Source organism: Rhinopithecus bieti, unplaced genomic scaffold (assembly GCF_001698545.2).
Source record: "Rhinopithecus bieti isolate Rb0 unplaced genomic scaffold, ASM169854v2 scaffold_25906, whole genome shotgun sequence".
NCBI classification, from domain to species: domain Eukaryota; kingdom Metazoa; phylum Chordata; class Mammalia; order Primates; family Cercopithecidae; genus Rhinopithecus; species Rhinopithecus bieti.
Genome location: NW_016811566.1, coordinates 271,250 through 288,225, shown reverse-complemented (window position 1 = coordinate 288,225; position 16,976 = coordinate 271,250). Strand labels below are relative to the sequence as shown.

The following is a 16,976-nucleotide window of genomic DNA, read 5'->3' as shown; positions in this document are numbered from 1 at the left end:
AAAAAAAAAAAAAAAAAGAAAGGAAAAAAAAAGCGCCACAAGAAGGGCCTGGTTTTGCCTGGGGTCCGGTTTCGCTTACGTTTCGGGGGTCCCCGCCTTATCCCACTGTGTCCCCCACCTCCGATGACTGCCGGCGCCCCTGGCCCCAGGCGTGTAGAAGCGGCTGGACCCTGCAGGGCTGAGCCACACAGGCAGACAGGGCCCACCGCTGCCCCCTCGCCGCCACTCCCTACTCCGCGCTGCCCGGGGCGGGGTTCAGCTGGTCGCATCCGAGAGCAGGAACAGGCTGCGCGCGCCCTTCCCGAAAACGCCCGCCTGGTCACGTGACCTCCTTGGCTGCACCTGCAGCTCTTTGGGGCCCGCCCCCGGCACCATAAAAGCGCCGGCCCTCCGCTTCTCCGCGGTGAGAGCCCTCCCGCCCCGGCGGCGCTGGCACCCAGGTACCCGGGACCCCGGACCCACGCGGCGCAGGTCCGGGAGTAAGACTCACCGGGAGGGCAGAGCCAAGGGCTGGGGGAGCCTGATGGATGAGGGTCGGGAGGTGAGGGAGGCGGAGGCGGGGCGGGGCGGGGTTCCGCGGAGATGAGAACGGGACGGAGATGGGATCGGGGAGGGTGCGAAGCGCCACTGTTTAGGTTTCGCTTTCTCGGAAGCCTGGCCCGCCCCGGACGTGGCCTTTCCCGTCCCCGCAGGGTCCGGCCTGCACCGGCCCGGCAGGCCTGGACACTGGTTCAACACCTGTGACTTCATGTGTGCGCGCCAGCCATACCTGCAGTCACACCTGTAGCCCCTCTGCCAAGAGATCTACACCGAGGCAGCGTCGTTGGCTACAAGGCCTCAGTCCGCACCTGTGACCCCCACCACCTGTGGCACCTGGCCACACGACCTGTGGCCGCGGCCTGGCGTCTGCAGTGACAGGAGCCCTTACCTCCCCTGTTAACACCTGACCGCCAGCCAACTGCCCCTGCAGAGGGAGCAATGGCCTCGGCTCCTGAGAGGTAAGAGCCCGGCCCACCTTCTCCAGATGCCCATCCCCGAGCGCCCTGCAGCCGGCCCTGACTCTCCGCGGCCGGGCACCCGCAGGGCGGCCCCACGCGTGCTGTTCGGAGAGTGGCTCCTTGGAGAGATCAGCAGCGGCTGCTACGAGGGGCTGCAGTGGCTGGACGAGGCCCGCACCTGCTTCCGCGTGCCCTGGAAGCACTTCGCGCGCAAGGACCTGAGCGAGGCTGACGCGCGCATCTTCAAGGTGGGACCCCGGCCTCGCCCCGGGTAGGAGGACCCGCCTAGGACCCCGCAGGCCCAGCCCACGTGTTCTGTCCCCCTCTTCAGGCCTGGGCCGTGGCCCGCGGCAGGTGGCCGCCTAGCAGCAGAGGCGGTGACCCGCCGCCCCCCGAGGCTGAGGCTGCGGAGCGCGCTGGCTGGAAAACCAACTTCCGCTGCGCACTGCACAGCACGCGCCGCTTCGTGATGCTGCGAGATAACTCGGGGGACCCGGCCGACCCGCACAAGGTGTATGCGCTGGGCCCGGAGCTGTGCTGGCGAGGTGAGCCACGCCGGCTGCCAAGCGCGTTGGAATTCGTCCTGCCTGGGGAAAGAACACTCTCTGGATCAGAATTGGGTTTTTAGCAGCTGTTCTGGGAGAGGTTGCCAGCAGGCCCAGGACAGTTGGAGCCGCATCCCCACCTCCTCAGGCCGCAGCACGAGGAAGCTGGTGCGGGTTACGCCAGGCTTTCGTTGCGTCTCTCACCCTGGCCTCGGGGCCTAACACCTGCCCCATTCTCCCTCAAAGGCCCAGGCACGGACCAGACTGAGGCAGAGGCCCCCGCGGCTGTCCGGCCACCGCAGGTAGTCTTCTCTCTGCTTGCCTCTCTCCTCCTGCCAGGCCACGGAGCTGCTTATGCTGACCCTAACTTTTCCTTACAGGGCAGGCCCCCAGACCCATTCCTGGCACACAGAGATGCTGGACTCCAAGCCCCAGGCCCCCTCCCTGCCCCAGCTGGTGACAAGGGGGACCTCCTGCTCCAGGCAGTGCAACAGAGCTGCCTGGCGGACCATCTGCTGACAGCGTCATGGGGGGCAGATCCAGTCCCAGCCCAGGCTCCTGGAGAGGGACAAGAGGGTCTTCCCCTGACTGGGGCCTGTGCTGGAGGTATGGGCAGTGCCGTCGGGGGGTGGGGGGGAAGCATAGAAGGGGCCAGTGCACCTGGATGGACACTTAAGAAGGGGGCTAGGGATTGGGGAGCTGGAGAAGTAGGAAGGGACCACCGTTCCCACTGAACTCCCCTCCTCAGGCCCAGGGTTCCCTGCTGGGGAGCTGTGCGCATGGTCAGTAGAGGCAACCACCAGCCCCGGGCCCCAGCCCGCGGCCCATATGACAGGTGAGAGGGGTAGGGGTTGGGGGGCCTGGGGCACAGGGAGGGGCTGGGGATGAGGTGCCAGCACAGGATTCCCTTCTCGAAGCAGGCGAGGCCACGGCCCCAGAGCCCCCGCACCAGGCAGAGCCGTACCTGGCACCCTCCCCAAGTGCCTGCACTGCAGTGCAAGGTGAGTGGGTCCCGGGAAGGGGGCAGCCTGTCCCTGCCCACCTCCGCCGCTCACAGCTTGGTCTCCACACAGAGCCCAGTCCAGGGGCACTGGACGTGACCATCATGTACAAGGGCCGCACAGTGCTGCAGAAGGTGGTGGGGCACGCGAGCTGCATGTTCCTGTATGGCCCCCCCGACCCAGCTGTCCAGGCCGCAGACCCCCAGCAGGTAGCATTCCCCAGCCCTGCTGAGCTCCCCGACCAGAAGCAGCTGCGCTACACGGAGGAACTGCTGCGGCACGTGGCCCCTGGGCTGCAGCTGGAGCTTCGGGGGCCACAGCTGTGGGCCCGGCGCATGGGCAAGTGCAAGGTGTACTGGGAGGTGGGTGGCCCGCCGGGCTCTGCCAGCCCCTCCACCCCAGCCTGCCTGCTGCCTCGGAACTGCGACACCCCCATCTTTGACTTCAGAGTCTTCTTCCGAGGTCAGTGAGGCTCCTGCCTGGGGGGCTGTCTCCAGGGGCCCCTGGGAGCATGGGTCTGCCAGATACTCAGCAGAGCCCCCTTCTCCAGAGCTGGTGGAATTCCGGGCACGGCAGCGCCGCGGCTCCCCATGCTATACCATCTACCTGGGCTTCGGGCAGGACCTGTCAGCCAGGAGGCCCAAGGAGAAGAGCCTGGTCCTTGTGAAGGTGAGACCAGAGCCTCAGGGCCTGGGGAGGGGGAGGGGAGGCCACACGCTGGGTCACTGACAGACGCCCGATGCCTTCCTGGCAGCTGGAGCCCTGGCTGTGCCGAGTGCACCTGGAGGGCACGCAACGTGAGGGTGTGTCTTCCCTGGATAGCAGCAGCCTCAGCCTCTGTCTGTCCAGCACCAACAGCCTCTATGATGACATTGAGTGCTTGCTCATGGAGCTGGAGCAGCCCGTCTAGAGCCCAATCTAATAAAGAGAACTCCAGAACACGCACTGACGTCTTGGCTGGCGGGGAAATGGGTGCCGGCTGAACACGGGTGAGGCCCAGGGAGGGAGGGGACCTCCCTGCACACCAACTCACTTCTGTCTTCACCACACACATTACAGCCAAGCCTTGATTCAAACTAGGCCCTTGAGAGGCAGGTGGCCACCAAAGCCACTCCCACCAGCTGTGCCAAGGGCAGGGACGACATTTTCCCACACCCTACACCTGTCACCAGCCCTCGGGCTGCCACTGCTGCACCCTGCCTCCAGGAGGCAACTGTGTTGAGTGCAAACTTGAGCAATTATTTACAAGAGCACAATGTAATTGGAAAAGAGAAAGTAAAGATATTCCTAATTCAGAGGCAGAGGTACACAGCAGCTGCTGGCGGAAGGCCACCAGAGATTTATCAAGGACACGCCACCCTACCGGGAGCCCCTCCTGGCCACCAAACGCTTTATCTTCCAAGTATTAAATCAATCAAGAGGTTTCTAAAGATAATCCATTTTTGATAAATTAGAATGGAAACAGTGTATCTATAATATACATACAAAAGTGTCCAGTTTTCAACTGTAAGCAAGACAGGTGCACAGACCAGGTGTCAGCGCAGGAACCTGATAGCGGGCATGCTGGTGCCCCCGTTTCCCACTACTCCCAACAGCTCCCCGGGCAAGGCCCGTGACTGCCTGGCCTCAGCCCTCGGCCCCCTGGGTGGGCGGCTCCTCGCCGGCCTCTGGCTTCTTGTGCCTGCGCATGTGCCTGTACTTATCCACGTACGCCTTCACCAGGTTGGCCACCTTCACAGGGTTGATCTCCCCACTCTTGCTGTGGCAGATCTGGAGAAAGAGGAGCAATCACCAAACACCCTTTCCCATCCCGATGTTCTGGGCTGGAGCCCAGGGCCAAAGCTGGGGTCCCTCGCCTGCCCTGCTCAGAAGCAGGCCCTGCGTGCGGCACGCAGACAGCGGCAGAGGCTGCCCCACCTGCCCTCCTGACATGTGAGACCCCCGTTTTCACCCTGCTGCGCTATGCTGCTCACGGGCGCACCGAGGGGCCCCGGTGATACGAGTAACGGGGAGCAAGGCTGAGGACGTCCCAGGCACCTGCTCACTTCCTATAGGGCTGTCTTTTCTCTTCCGAGCCCTGTCAATGCCTAGGCGTTGGCTGTAAATTTTCAATGAGCGCGAGAGAGAGCGAGCATCTCTGTGGCCCCTCTACAGGCACTAGAGGCACCCTTTCTCCTAACCATGGCTGCCAGGGACAGCCACTAGGGCATAACTCCACCTGACCCAGGCCTTGCAGGATGTGGCAAACACAGCCACCTGAACCTGGCGGCTGACCTCGGACCTGCATTCATGGTCACCCCAAAGTCCGTGCTGACGAGACAGCAGCGACGGGCTGCCCGTGACCCCGAGCCCCACACACAGGCTCGCGCGCAGCCCACCTTCTGCACGGCCTTGCGCAGGATGTCCTTGTACTCCTCCTTGGTCACCTCCCTCTTCTGGTAGAAGGGCTTAATGGCCAGTTTCACCTCCTCCACAGCACGCTCCTGCATGTGCAGCTTCTTCATGTACTAGAGAGGGACAAATGTGTGAAGTGGCCAGGCAAGGGGCCTGGAGTCCCTCTGGCCAGAGGCACTGCGGTTCTGGACACCCTTCCAGTTCCGGAGGCACAGGGACTGGCTTCCGCCCCTAAATTCAGCCCTGACAGAGTTAGTTTCAAAATAAGACAGGAACGTGGGGAAAGTGGGAAGTGGCAGGACTCACCTCCTCCTTCTTGGTTTTCTCTGCAGCTAGCCTGGGAGCCGGGGTCTTCTCCTCTGAGTTGCTGGCTGCAGTGGCTTGACTGGCTGGCTCTGAGGCTGGGGTCAGGGCAGTGGGCACTGGGGCCAGGGTCTGTGCTGCCCCACAGCCCACGAGCGGCAGGCTCCCCTGCAGGATGAACTGGACCGTGGGCTGGCTGACCAGCGCGCAGGGTGGGATGCTTGAGGGCTGGGCTGGGGCAGGTGGCAGGCTGGGGCTGTAAACCTGGGAAGGACATCCCCGCTGAGCACCGGGCCCTACGGCTGGCAGCTCTGCCCAGGAGCTGTGAGGCCTCAGCCCCAGCTGAGTGTGGCGTGTGTGGCATGGGTGCCAGGCCACTGCCCACAGCCCACAGCCCTCCAGCCCAGGCACCCACCTGAGAGGGGTCTGTGTCTGGGAACCCAGGCTCCGGAAGCACATGACTGGGAAGGGGCAGCTCGGAGAACGCCTGCCTGACCCCTGTGGGGGCCACATCCTCCACATCCCAGGCTCCTTCTCGGGGCTTCTGTGGCCTGTGAAACAGTGCCCCTGGGGGCCCGACAGACAGGGAGGTGGGTGCTCTGTGCCCGCCCCTGCCCAGAATGCTGTTTCACGGCTGGAAAAATCCAGAAAAGCGCCAGGAGCAAGGACCACAGAGCAGCCCTCAGATCCACCCCCAGCAGCAAGGGGAGGTTGCGAGGTGTGCCAGCTCCTAGCCACTGATCCCCCACCATGACCGGCTCTGCCCACCTGCAGGAGACCCCCACACCCACGATCCCAGTCTTCCCTGGCTCCAGAAGCTCCCTGTGGTGTCCCGGGCCCCACTCACTCAGGGCTCCCGTTCTCAACAGGGGCTGGATTCACTAGGGGCTCTGTCCTCAGTGGGGGCCGGGACCCTACTCACGGGGGGCTCTGTCCTCGGCAGGGGCGCTGCTCTCCGACTCCTGCAGGTTCCAGGTGACCCGCTTCACCAGGGCTCTGGACCGCAGCAGGGGGGTCTGCGAAACCACCTCCTCAGGCCGGGCTGCCTCGTGTACCCTCCCGCTCATGGAGGGGCCATCTTCCTTCCCCACAGGCGCCACATCCAGGGGACCGGGCGCCTGAGCCTTCTCAGCCGCATCCGGCCTGAGCAAATGTGGCTCCTGGGGGTCCTCTGGCAGGGGTGGGGGCTGTGAAGGGTCTTCATCGTGCATCAGCGACACCTCCCTCTGGATGGCGGCCAGGCTGGCTGGGGGCAGCGCGGGCTTTGGTGGGAAGTCTCGCTCTGGGGAGGAGTCTGTGCTTTCGGGAGAAGGTGGCGAGCTCATGTCATCGAGCTGGATGAAAACAGCTTCGCTTGAGAAATCGTCAAAGACGTGCCCCGCCTCCACAGAGTCGCCATAATCCAGGTCCAGGTCGTCGGGCTCACACTCGGCTGCCACCTCCAGGACAGGGGGGGCCTGCAGGGGGGCCTTGTCTGCGGTAGCCACCTCCACTGAGACATGTGCTTCCCCCAAGGCTGGTGACCTGGTGGGGAGGTCTTCCCGCCCTGACTCCCCCTGTGCAAGGAGTGCTGGGGAAGCCTCCCTCACAGGCCCCTTCCTCTCTGGGGAACGGGACCGGGGCCTCGGCCGCTTCTCACGGGACCGTGGCCGCCTGTGCTCCCGCACCCTGCGCTCGGAGCTTGGGGACCGGGACCTCCGCTTCCTCCGCTCTCGGGGCCATGCCGCACTCTCCTTCCTGTCTGGCCGTTCGTGGCTGCGCTCCCGCTGGTGCTTGTGCCTGTGGAGCCTCTCCAGGCTGCTGGTGGGGGAGCACTCCCTCCCCCGAGGCCTGGATGGCGATCTCCTCTTCTTCCTCTTCCTGCTCTCATGGGGCTCGTGGGAAGAACTGCCCGGGCTCCCCGAGCGCGACCGGGACGTCCTCCGGCTGTGGCCCCAGGGGCCCCGCCTGTGCTCCCTGCTCTTGTCCTTGGCTTTCTTCCTCTTAGCTCGTTCTCGACTGCTGGAGCGGTCGCTGGAGGACCGCCGGCTCTTGGCCTTGGACCGCTGCCTCCTGGGGCGCTCCTCACCCACTGACGGTGACGCTGACCTCGAGCTCCTTTCCCTGGATTCAGAGCGTGTCCCAGAGCGCGTCCGTCGGTGCTCCCTGGCCACCTTCTTCCTCTTGGCCTTCTTCCTGCTGCGGGAGCTGGATGTGGAGCGGGACCGGGAAGGGGGCCTGAGCTCCACCACTCTGTGGGTGGCTGCCTGCGGCATGTCCGGGCTGGGTGCGGCTTCTGGCTGCACGACAGTCACACAGGTCACTGTCCGCTCCTCAGAGCCAAAGAAGGTGCTGCAAGACGCCCCGTCCTCCTCCTCCCAGGGCTCCGGTGGGGATGGCCTCCGCACCCGGGCAGCCAGGCCCTGGCTCTCTGCAGGCTCCTCTTGCTCCGTGTCAGAGGCCCCCTCGGCAGCCACTGCACCCCGGAGCTGGGACACAGTGGAGGACGGTCCTAGAGGGGGCTCAGGCTCTGTCCCAAAGATGCTCTCCACTGTGTAGGAGGTGACGCAGCGCACAGCCTGAACCGTCTGGGCCTTCGGGCTTTTGATGGAGATGGTTCGTGTGATCTCAGAGGGCAGGAGGCCAGGGCCAGACCTCTCGGGGCTGCTGCTCGGGGCGCTGGAGTCGGAGCCGGTGGGGTCGGACGGGTCGTAGACCTCACTCCGGAGCTGCTTCGTCTTCTTGATGGAGAAGAGAGGCGAGGGATTCTCCTTCCTCTGTTCCTTGTTGTCCACTGGCCGGAACGTGTTACAGAAGCCGGGGCTGGAGAGTTGGCTGGAATGTGCCATGTTTCCAGGAATATTGATCCTGAAGCTCTCAAAGGTCGACCCAACCCCTTTCCCTCTTGATGGTCCCAGCGGGGCCATACTGCCATGGGAGCTGGGGGCTGGGGGCCGGGAGCTGCCCGTGTGCGTGCCGGGCTCCCGGGGGACCCTGCTGCTGGCCTCGCTCTCTGCCCGCGTGCCTCGCCCTGGCTGCCCGGCGCCCTCCCTGCCAGTCAGCCGGCTGATGCAGGCGCTGGGGATCTCGATGCTCTGCCCGTGGGCTGGGGCCGCGCCCCATCTGCCGCCAGCGTCCTCTCTCCTGATCTTTGGTATCCTGGGCAGCTCAGAGATGTCTGTTCTTTTGGGCGCGGGTTTCAGGGGAGGCCCTGGCACCGCACTGCGACACGGGGGGTTAGAATCTCTGCTTGAGATCTTAGACGCGGCAGAAGCAAGGGGCAAAGTGTGCTTGTTGGTGCTGCTGAACCGGGGGCTGGGACTCTGCCTGAAGCCAGGCGCACTCCCATTGGACAAGTTCCGAGCCTGAACCGACCCAGGGGCTGCTGACGAGTCCAGCCTCACAGGTGCGCCCGAGGTGCGGGCGGGGATGCAGGACCTGCCTTGACAGCTTAGCCCTGTGCTCTGTGGCCTGTTTCCTGAGGGGCCTTGGGCTGGGCTCCCTGAGGGCAGTGCTCGGGGCTGTAGGCAGTCCTTAGATCCTTCTTCCCCTCTGGACCGACTGCCTGAGTTTCGCTGAAAAGAAACTGGAGCTAAAAAACAAAAAAGTCAATGGCAATCATTTCCCACCCACTCTTAAATGTCAGTGTTTTAACTTTTATCACAACTGGTTTTCTGTGAGGTCGTGTGCTTTAAACTCCCATTTGCCTGTTGAGGTGGACACCTTGCCTTTCCACACCCGGAGAGCTGCTTCAACAGCCACTCTGTGGATGACAAGGTACAGTGCCTGAGGCCATTAGGACGCGATATGAACCGGGGCGGGGGCAGTCCCCCAGTAGGACATGTTCTTAACCAGGTACTAGGGGCTCCACTCTGAAGCTGTGGGGCTGGGTAAGAACTCAGAGCTAACTGGGAAACTGCTCAAGAAGGGAAATCAACGGAGAAAAATGGCTGAGGAATAGTCCCCCAACTTCAATTACATCTTCTGTGACTGAGACATGGGCTGAGTGCTGGGGAACAGCCTGAGGACCAGCAGCCCACAGAGGAAGGCAGCTGTGGCAGGGAGGGGCTCACCCGCCCTCTTGGCGCTGAGGGAGCCATCACGGTGGATGATGACGTCATTGCTGCCCAGCATCAGGAGGCTCTGGCCCGACAGGATACTGCCCAGCAGGTCAGGCACTGGCTCCTCCTCCAAGTCTGGCTCCGGCACCGCAGCAGGGAGATGCCTCCTGTGGGCACAGACCCAAGGTCCTGCCATCACTGCCTCCCACAGCCTGAGGGCCGGCACCCAGGCAGAGCCCTGCAGCAGGCAGGAGCTGGGGAGAGTGGGGCTGGGCGGGGCCTGCGCCTCCCCCACAGTCCTGGCTCTGGCTGCTGTTCTAAGAGGTGCCCACCAGGGCCTCCCAGAGGGAGGGAGGGAGCCCCACCTCGCAGCTCTGGCTCCAGGGACACCAGGTGTTTTTGGGAGAAGTCACCTCTGGTGCCTTTGCCACCCCCAACTCCACCAACGGGCGGTGGGGGGGACAGACAAGCATCTTTACCTGTTCTGTTGGTTTTGGTTAATTCTTTTTTTGTTCTTGTGGCGAAACAAAAGAACTGGCCAAAAGGTGAACTCTGATAACAGCCTTATTCACCAGAGCCACTGCTCCTGCCTGAGGCGGTGTCCTTGTGCTGGTGGCTCTCAAGCCAGGGTGGGGGGCAGAGGGGCCACCTCGTGGAGCTGCAGCAACTCCAGTCCACACTCACGGGCAGGCCGTGGCCTCTGACGCAGGACAGGCTGCAGCACTGCCTCATGCCAAGAGCCGACTGATCAGCGTGACAGCTGAGGGGAGGTGCTGAGGCCACCCAGGGCCACAGAGAGCCAGGCTGTCACAGCCCCACCCTGGAACCCCCATCCGCTGCCCCACTGCTGCCCTCACCTCCCCAGAAGCCTTTGCCCTCACACACCTGGAAAGCCCCATGGAGACGGGCCTGGCCACGGGCTGGTGGGACTGCAGGGCTGACTGGGACAGAGCCCGTCTCTTGGCACTCAGAGGGGAAAGAGGGTTTGCAGAAAGTTCTTCACTGCTAGAGGGGAGGACACGGGCCAAAGGGAACAGGTGACTCCCAGCTCCCAGAACCCCCAGCCCAGGGAGACGGCACGGAGAAGGATGGCCGAGCACTGGCCACGTGGCGGCACGTGTGATTCGGGCCCCGCACCAGACCTCTAAGTTCCACGCTGCCCACCCGCACTGAGTGTGGTGGTGGAGGAATGGTCACCCTCACTCACAAACACAAAACCTAACGCCTCCACATGCACCTCAGGTACCATGCCCACAGCCCCCAGGCAGAGGAGCGGGTGCCCAGGCAGGACCATCACCAGTTCGGTCACCTGTCGAAGGGGTCCAGCTCATAGGGGTCTCCAAACAGAGACAAAGATGCAGCTCCAATATCCGCTCTCAGCAGCCCCAAGGAGGGCTCCACTGGCTTCAACACCGACGGGATGCAGCTGCTGTGAACAGGTCTGCGCAGGCCCAGCGTCCGCGCAATTCGAGAGCGAGTGGTGGCTTCACTCTGAATCCAGTAACAAAGAAAAAGATGAACAGAGAGACAGGGATGGCATCCACGAGGGCTCTGTAAATGCTATGTGAAGGCTTCATCAGCAACAGTGAACACTAGGCGGGAAAACACTAAGCCAAAGTCAACAGGCTTTGCAGGCACTGATCACTGAGACGCACACCCAGCGCCGCACACGTCGGCTGCGAAGTTCACTGCAGATTATGAGAGGCTACCGGGGTGCTGCAGCGTCACCATCACCATCACATGGTACTTAGCATTAAGTGAAAACTCACAGAGGGAAACAAAAAATTCAACTGATGGCCGGCAGTAAAACCCCTCGAAGGCCGGGCGCGGTGGCTCACACCTGGAATCCCAGAGTTCTGCAGGCCAGGCCGGGCGCGGTGGCTCACACCTGGAATCCCAGCGTTCTGCAGGCCGAGGCGGGCAGATCATTTGAGGCCAGCTTGAGACCAGCCTGGCCAACATAGCAAAACCATCTCTACTAAGAATACAAAAATCAGCCGGGCGTGGTGGCGGGTGCCTGTCATCCCAGCTACTCAGGAGGCTGAGGCAGGAGAATTGCTTGAACCTGGGAGGCGGAGGCTTCAGTGAGTGGAGATCGCACCATTGCACTCCAGCCTGGGTGACAGAGCGAGACTCCGTCTCAAAACAAAACAAAACACAAACCAAAAAAACCAAAAAACCCTTGAGAAGAAGACACACATTTAGATTTTAAGCGCTGTCATTATTCCTAAATTATGAAAACTCCTAAGAGTTACTAGCTATTTCCTTCTGATTCCAGGCACAGCGGACACAGCAGCCTCCCGCTGTGGCTGGGACAGCACGGCCTGAAGGCAGGCGCCGCCCCTCCGGAGGGCAAGCACCCTCACTTGCCACCAGGCCCCCAGGCAGGGGTCCCAGCATGCTGTCTGCAGGAGAAGAAACGAACCACAGAAACGGCACGCAGGCCAGCCGAGGACAAAAAGCTCGGGAGGACGCCCAGGAGTGTTCTGGGCACAGGGATGGAAGAGGAGGTTCCAACCCAGGCTCAGGGCACCCTGCAAAGCAAAGGGAGAGCCCAGGGGACCAGAGAACTGGGAAACGGTAGGTCCTTATCCAACACCTGGTCATGGCTTTAGCTTCTACTCACTCCAGGAATTTTGTCTGAATGAATAACCAGATGTTCGAATACTCCATTTAAAACCAAAAAGGCCGGACACGGTGGCTCACGCCTGTAATCCCAGCACTTTGGGAGGCCGAGGCGGGTGGATCACAAGGTCAAGAGATCGAGACCATGGTGAAACCCCGTCTCTACTAAAATACAAAAAATTAGCCGGGTGTGGTGGCGGGCGCCTGTAGTCCCAGCTACTCAGGAGGCTGAGGCAGGAGAATGGCGTGAACCCAGGAGGCGGAGCTTGCAGTGAGCCGAGATCGCGCCACTGCACTCCAGCCAGGGGGACAGAGCAAGACTCCGTCTCAACAACAACAACAAAAATAAATAAAAAATAAAATAAAAAAATAAAAAAAAAACAAACTAAAACAAGGGGGCCACACATGGTGGCTCACGCCTGGAATCCTAGCACTTTGGGAGGCCAAGGCGGGCAGATCACCTGAGGTCGGGAGTTCAAGACCAGCCTGACCAACATGGAGAAACCCCATCTCTACTAAAAATACAAAATTAGCCGGGCGTGGTGGCACATGCCTGTAATCCCAGCTATCTGGGAGGCTAAGGCAGGAGAATTGCTTGAACTCAGGAGGCCGAGGTTGCAGTGAGCTGAGATCATACCACTGCACTCCAACCTGGGCAACAAGAGTGAAACTCCATCTCAAAAACAAAAAAAACTAAAATATAGTTTTATATAAATGTGTACTACATAAGTTTATATTCACTAGGAAATGAATAATAATCTCGAGTATAAATTCACATAAAAATGCAGCCGACATGGCGCTCACACCTGTAATCCCAGCACTTTTGGGAGGTCGAGGCAGGAGGATCGTTTGAGCCCAGGAGTTCAAGACCAGCTTGGGGAACATAGTGAGACCCCGTCTCTACCAAAAAAAAAAAAAAAAAAGAAAAAAAAGAAGACAAAACAAAAAAAATTAGGCTGGGTGGGTGAGGTGGTGTGAGCCTGTGGTCCCAGCTACTTGAGAGGCTGATGGGGGAGGATCACCTTGGCCTGGGAGGTCAAGGCGGCTACAGTGAGCCAGGATCATGTCACTGCACTCCAGCCTGGGTAACAGAACCAGACTCTGTCTCCGCCCCAACCTAAAAGAAACAAAAACACTTTTTGAGGCTGAGGTGGACAAACTGCTTAAGCCCAGGAGTTTTAAGACCAGCCTGGGCAACATGGCGAACCTCTCTGTCTACAATGTGTCTACAAAAAATACGAAAATTAGCTGGGCACGGTGGGCTATCCCAGCTACTCAGGAAGCTGAGGTGGAAGGCTCACCTGGGCCTGGGGAGGTCAAGGCTGCAGTGAGCTGGGATTGCGCCACTGTACGTCAGCCTGGGCCACAGAGAGACACAGTCTCAAAAAACAAAACAAAGGCCGGGCGCGGGGCTCACGCCTGTCATCCCAGCAGTTTGGGGGGCCGAGGCGGATGGATCACGAGGTCGGGAGTTTCAAGACCAGCCTGACCAACATGGTGAAACCCTGTCTCCGCTAAAAATACAAAAATTAGCTGGGTGTGGTGGTGTGCACCTATAATCCCAGCTACTCAGGAGGCTGAGGCAGGAGAATCGCTTGAACCCGGGAGGCGGAGGCTGCAGTGAGCCGAGATCGCACCACTGCACTCAAGCCCAGGGACAGAGGGAGACTCCATCTCAAAAAACAAAAACAAACAAACAAACAAAAAGATTCAGCAAACACTTGAACAACGGCTGCAACTCAGTTTTTTTTTTTTTGAGGCAGAGTTTTTCTCTCGTCTCCCAGGCTGGAGTGCAGTGGCGCCATCTCGGCTCACTGCAACCTCTGCCTCCCGGGGTTCAAGTGATTTTCCTGCCTTAGCCTCCTGAGGCTGGGACTACAGGTGCATACCACCACACCTGGCTAATTTTTAGTCTTTTTGGTCGAGATGGGGTTTCAGCATGTTGGCCAGGCTGGTCTTGAACTCCTGACCTCAGGTAATCTGTCTGCCTCAGTCCCCTCAAAGTGCTGGGATCACAGGCGTGAGCCACTGCGCCCAGCCGCAATTCAAGTTTTTATATATTAAGATGTTTTAAATGTGCAGTCCGAGGAGGTTATGCATTTAGTCCCGGTTTGAGCATCACAAACACACACACGAATGACACACTGCCCTCCGCCCCATAAACACCGACAATAATTAGGGATCAACTAAAAATAAATATTAAATGTCTGGTCCATGATTTCAGATGAAAGGGGCCTGGGACAACAAAGGCCACGATGTATATACCAAGGAGGCCGCCCCCAGGGCCCAGCGAGCGTGGGTCAGAGGAGGTGGACAGGGCCTGTCAGACACGGCTTGTGTCACTCCTCAGAGTCAGGCTAGCCAGGTCTGCCTGAAACCCACAGCTGCTCCCAGGGGTCTCTGCCAGAGGGCATGCACTGGCCTGGCTCACACCTGGCTCCCCGACCAGCGGATGGATGGCTTCAGGAAGGTTCCTGGGGGGCACACGACCAGCCCTCAACCCCTCAGTGTGCCTTAGGAAACAGCTGGCCTCAAGCCCATCTTCAGTCTGTGTTACAGAAATGTTCATTTCCATCAGCAAATCACTGAGTAAATACAGAAAAGCAGTGACGATGACGATCCCCGCTCCGTAACCGCGAGGGGGCTGAGGCCGGCGGAGGCTCAGGCGCTGCCAGCCAATGCTCACCTTTACCTTCTTCCCTTTTCTCTTCTTCACTCGATGTTGGCGTTTCTTAGATCTTGTCGCTGACCCCTTGCTTTTGGCGGATGGTCCAGATGGGGTTTTCTTTCTTCCCGGCACTTTCTTCCGTCTTCCTAAGAAGAAGAGGTTGAAGTCTGTGCTTCTCTGTGCTGGGCCCTCCCCACCCCATTCCTATGAGTCCAGCCCAGAGGACGGAGCCCAGGAGCCAACACAGCAGGACCACACGCACTGCCTGCCTTGCTTTTTTTTTTTTTTTTTTTTCTTTTTAGACAGGATCTTGCTCTGTCACGCAGGCTGGAGTGCAGTGGCATGATCTCGGCTCACAGCAGGCTCAAACTCCTGGGCTCACATGATTCTCCTGCCTCAGCCTCCCAAGCAGCTTGAACTATGGGTATGTACCACTGTGCCCAGCTCATTGTCTTTATAGATAGGGCTCACCATGTCGCCCAAGCTGGTCTCTGGGCTCCAGCAATCCTCCTGCCTCAGCCTCCTGAAGAGCTAGGATTACAGGTGTGAGCCACTGCCTCTGCCCAGATTATTTTTTTTTTGAGACGGAGCCTNTTCTGACCTCGTGATCCACCTACCTTGGCCTCCCAAAGTACTGGGATTATAGGCGCGAGCCACTGCGCCCAGCCCTAAAGTTTTATAAACGGAGAAATAAACCATATATTTGTATATATATTTTTGGAGACAGAGTCTCACTCTCTCAACCAGGCTGGACTGCAGTGGCGCCATCTCAAACTCCTGGCCTCAAGCTATCCACCTGCCCCAGCCTCCCAGAGTGCTGGGATTACAGGCTACTCAGGAGGCTGAGGCACCACAACTGCTTCAGCCTGGGAGGCAGAGGTTGCAGTGAGCTGAGATCGTGCCACTGCACTCCAGACTGGGCAAAATGAGATCCTGTCTCAATAAAAAAAGGAATAAAAATAACGTGTTCCTATTGGGGGAAGAGACAGAAAATGAGCAGCATCTAAGAACAGAGCCTGACCTCCCTGAGTGTACCATTAAATATCTTACATAATCGTGAAGCAGGGCCGGGCGCCAAGGCTCACACTCATAATCCCAGCACTTTGGGAGACCAAGACAGGTGGATTGCTTGGGGCCAGGAGTTCAAGACCAGCCTGGCCAACAAGGTGAAACCTTGGCTCTACGAAAATAAAAAAAATGAGCTGGGCATGGTGGTGGTGCACCTGCAGTCCCAGCTACTCAGGAGGCTGAGGGAGGAGAACCACTTGAACTGGGGAGGTGGAGGTTGCAGTGAGCCGAGATCCCACCACTGCACTCCAGCTCCACAGTGAGACTCCCCCCCGCAAAAAAAAAAAAAGAAAAAAGAGAGAGAGAAACTATTAAAGAAAACTAAATCAGAAAAAAGCACACGGTGACAATGGAAGGTAAAATGAAACAACCTATAGCTGTGCCCCTCGGTAGAAACACCAGAGAAGAACTCTGCTGAGAGACCTTAACACAAACGAGCTCGCTGCACATCTGTAGTGACATCAAGATGAAAAAATGTTTAACTGCAAAAACACCCAGCATTTCAGTCCAAATTCATCTTCCTGGGGTGTCTGACAAGATGCGGTCGACGGCTCTCCGCAGGAGCTGCCCATTAGTTTTAAGGGAGAATTAGTCACCTCACAGTGGACCTCTGAGAACCAAGTAATTAAAGTTAACCAGCACTGGGACAAAATGACCAAAACTCACAGAAAAGGACTGAAAAACCTGAACAGGGCAAAAGCAAGACAAGACGTGAAATCACTCATCTCAACTCGGCCCCCACAGAAAAGTCCAGGCCCAGATGGCTTCAGAGCGTATTCTGACAAATGTTTACAGCAAAAATAACAAGACTGCTTCCACAAACCTCAGGAAGCAATCCTTCCAGAAAGCAGAGGGGAACAATTCGGGAAGGCCGGCACCATCCTGCTGGTACAACACCAGAGGCAGTGCGGTCACAGATCTGCACGTCAGACCTACACCTCCCAGCCGTGTAGTGTTTCCAGCTGAGAAGATTAAGTTGCAGAAAGAAGAAAAGGAAATGCCCACAGCCCTGGCCCTGAGGGAAGCAGTGAGTGGACCTTGGGCGTGGGTCCCGGCACGTGGCTGGCGGGAGAGTCCATCCCGCAAGGCTTACTTGTCTTCCTCTTCCGTCGGGCAGGAGTGCGCGATGTCAGGGGGCGCTGATACACGGCGGTGCTCAGGCCAGTAGCCACAGCCTCGATGGCTTCGTCCAGCAGGGAAGACCCAAGGGGTCCTGGTGTGTGCTATAGGCAAAGGGGCGGTGCCGTCAGATGCCCTTGGGGCCTCAGCAGGGCCAGCACAGACCCCAAATGGAGCCCAGAGCACAGCCTGCAATGGCAGCCAAAGAAGCAGGA

The 16,976-nt window shown here is 59.5% G+C and overlaps 3 protein-coding genes across 13 annotated transcripts in view; 2 read left to right on the top strand and 1 right to left on the bottom strand.

Moving 5' to 3' along the window:
* The window catches only part of CDHR5 (cadherin related family member 5), a 9,883-nt gene extending 9,400 nt beyond the window's left edge, over positions 1-483 (top strand). Inside the window, exon 16 of the mRNA XM_017893991.1 lies at positions 349-483. Within this exon, the coding sequence (XP_017749480.1) occupies positions 349-483 (135 nt within the window). The remainder of the gene's footprint in view (positions 1-348) is intronic.
* Positions 106-3,489, top strand: IRF7 (interferon regulatory factor 7). Of its 7 annotated transcripts, none has more exons than XM_017894013.1 (11): positions 106-440; positions 693-998; positions 1,084-1,246; positions 1,330-1,543; positions 1,790-1,845; positions 1,924-2,149; positions 2,292-2,378; positions 2,461-2,544; positions 2,617-3,006; positions 3,095-3,213; positions 3,299-3,489. In XM_017894013.1, the coding sequence occupies exons 2-11, from the start codon at positions 979-981 to the stop codon at positions 3,452-3,454; spliced, it is 1,515 nt and encodes a 504-aa protein (XP_017749502.1). In that variant the 5' UTR covers positions 106-440; positions 693-978; the 3' UTR covers positions 3,455-3,489. The 7 variants fall into 7 exon arrangements, with proteins under 7 accessions (XP_017749502.1, XP_017749501.1, XP_017749505.1 ...); XM_017894012.1 differs by having other exon boundaries at positions 106-471; XM_017894016.1 differs by having other exon boundaries at positions 106-479.
* A 316-nt stretch (positions 3,490-3,805) lies between these two features.
* Positions 3,806-16,976, bottom strand: part of PHRF1 (PHD and ring finger domains 1) — a 37,528-nt gene continuing 24,357 nt past the window's right edge. For 2 of the 5 annotated variants that reach the window (XM_017894005.1, XM_017894007.1), the window contains 10 exons: positions 16,736-16,865; positions 14,593-14,720; positions 10,591-10,772; positions 10,167-10,286; positions 9,294-9,448; positions 6,164-8,812; positions 5,657-5,808; positions 5,245-5,505; positions 4,923-5,051; positions 3,806-4,314 (listed from right to left, as the gene is read on the bottom strand). In XM_017894005.1, the coding sequence (XP_017749494.1) occupies positions 4,171-4,314; positions 4,923-5,051; positions 5,245-5,505; positions 5,657-5,808; positions 6,164-8,812; positions 9,294-9,448; positions 10,167-10,286; positions 10,591-10,772; positions 14,593-14,720; positions 16,736-16,865 (4,050 nt within the window). In that variant the 3' untranslated portion in view covers positions 3,806-4,170. The remainder of the gene's footprint in view (positions 4,315-4,922; positions 5,052-5,244; positions 5,506-5,656; positions 5,809-6,163; positions 8,813-9,293; positions 9,449-10,166; positions 10,287-10,590; positions 10,773-14,592; positions 14,721-16,735; positions 16,866-16,976) is intronic. The other 3 variants (XM_017894008.1, XM_017894006.1, XM_017894009.1) reach the window with 3 other exon arrangements.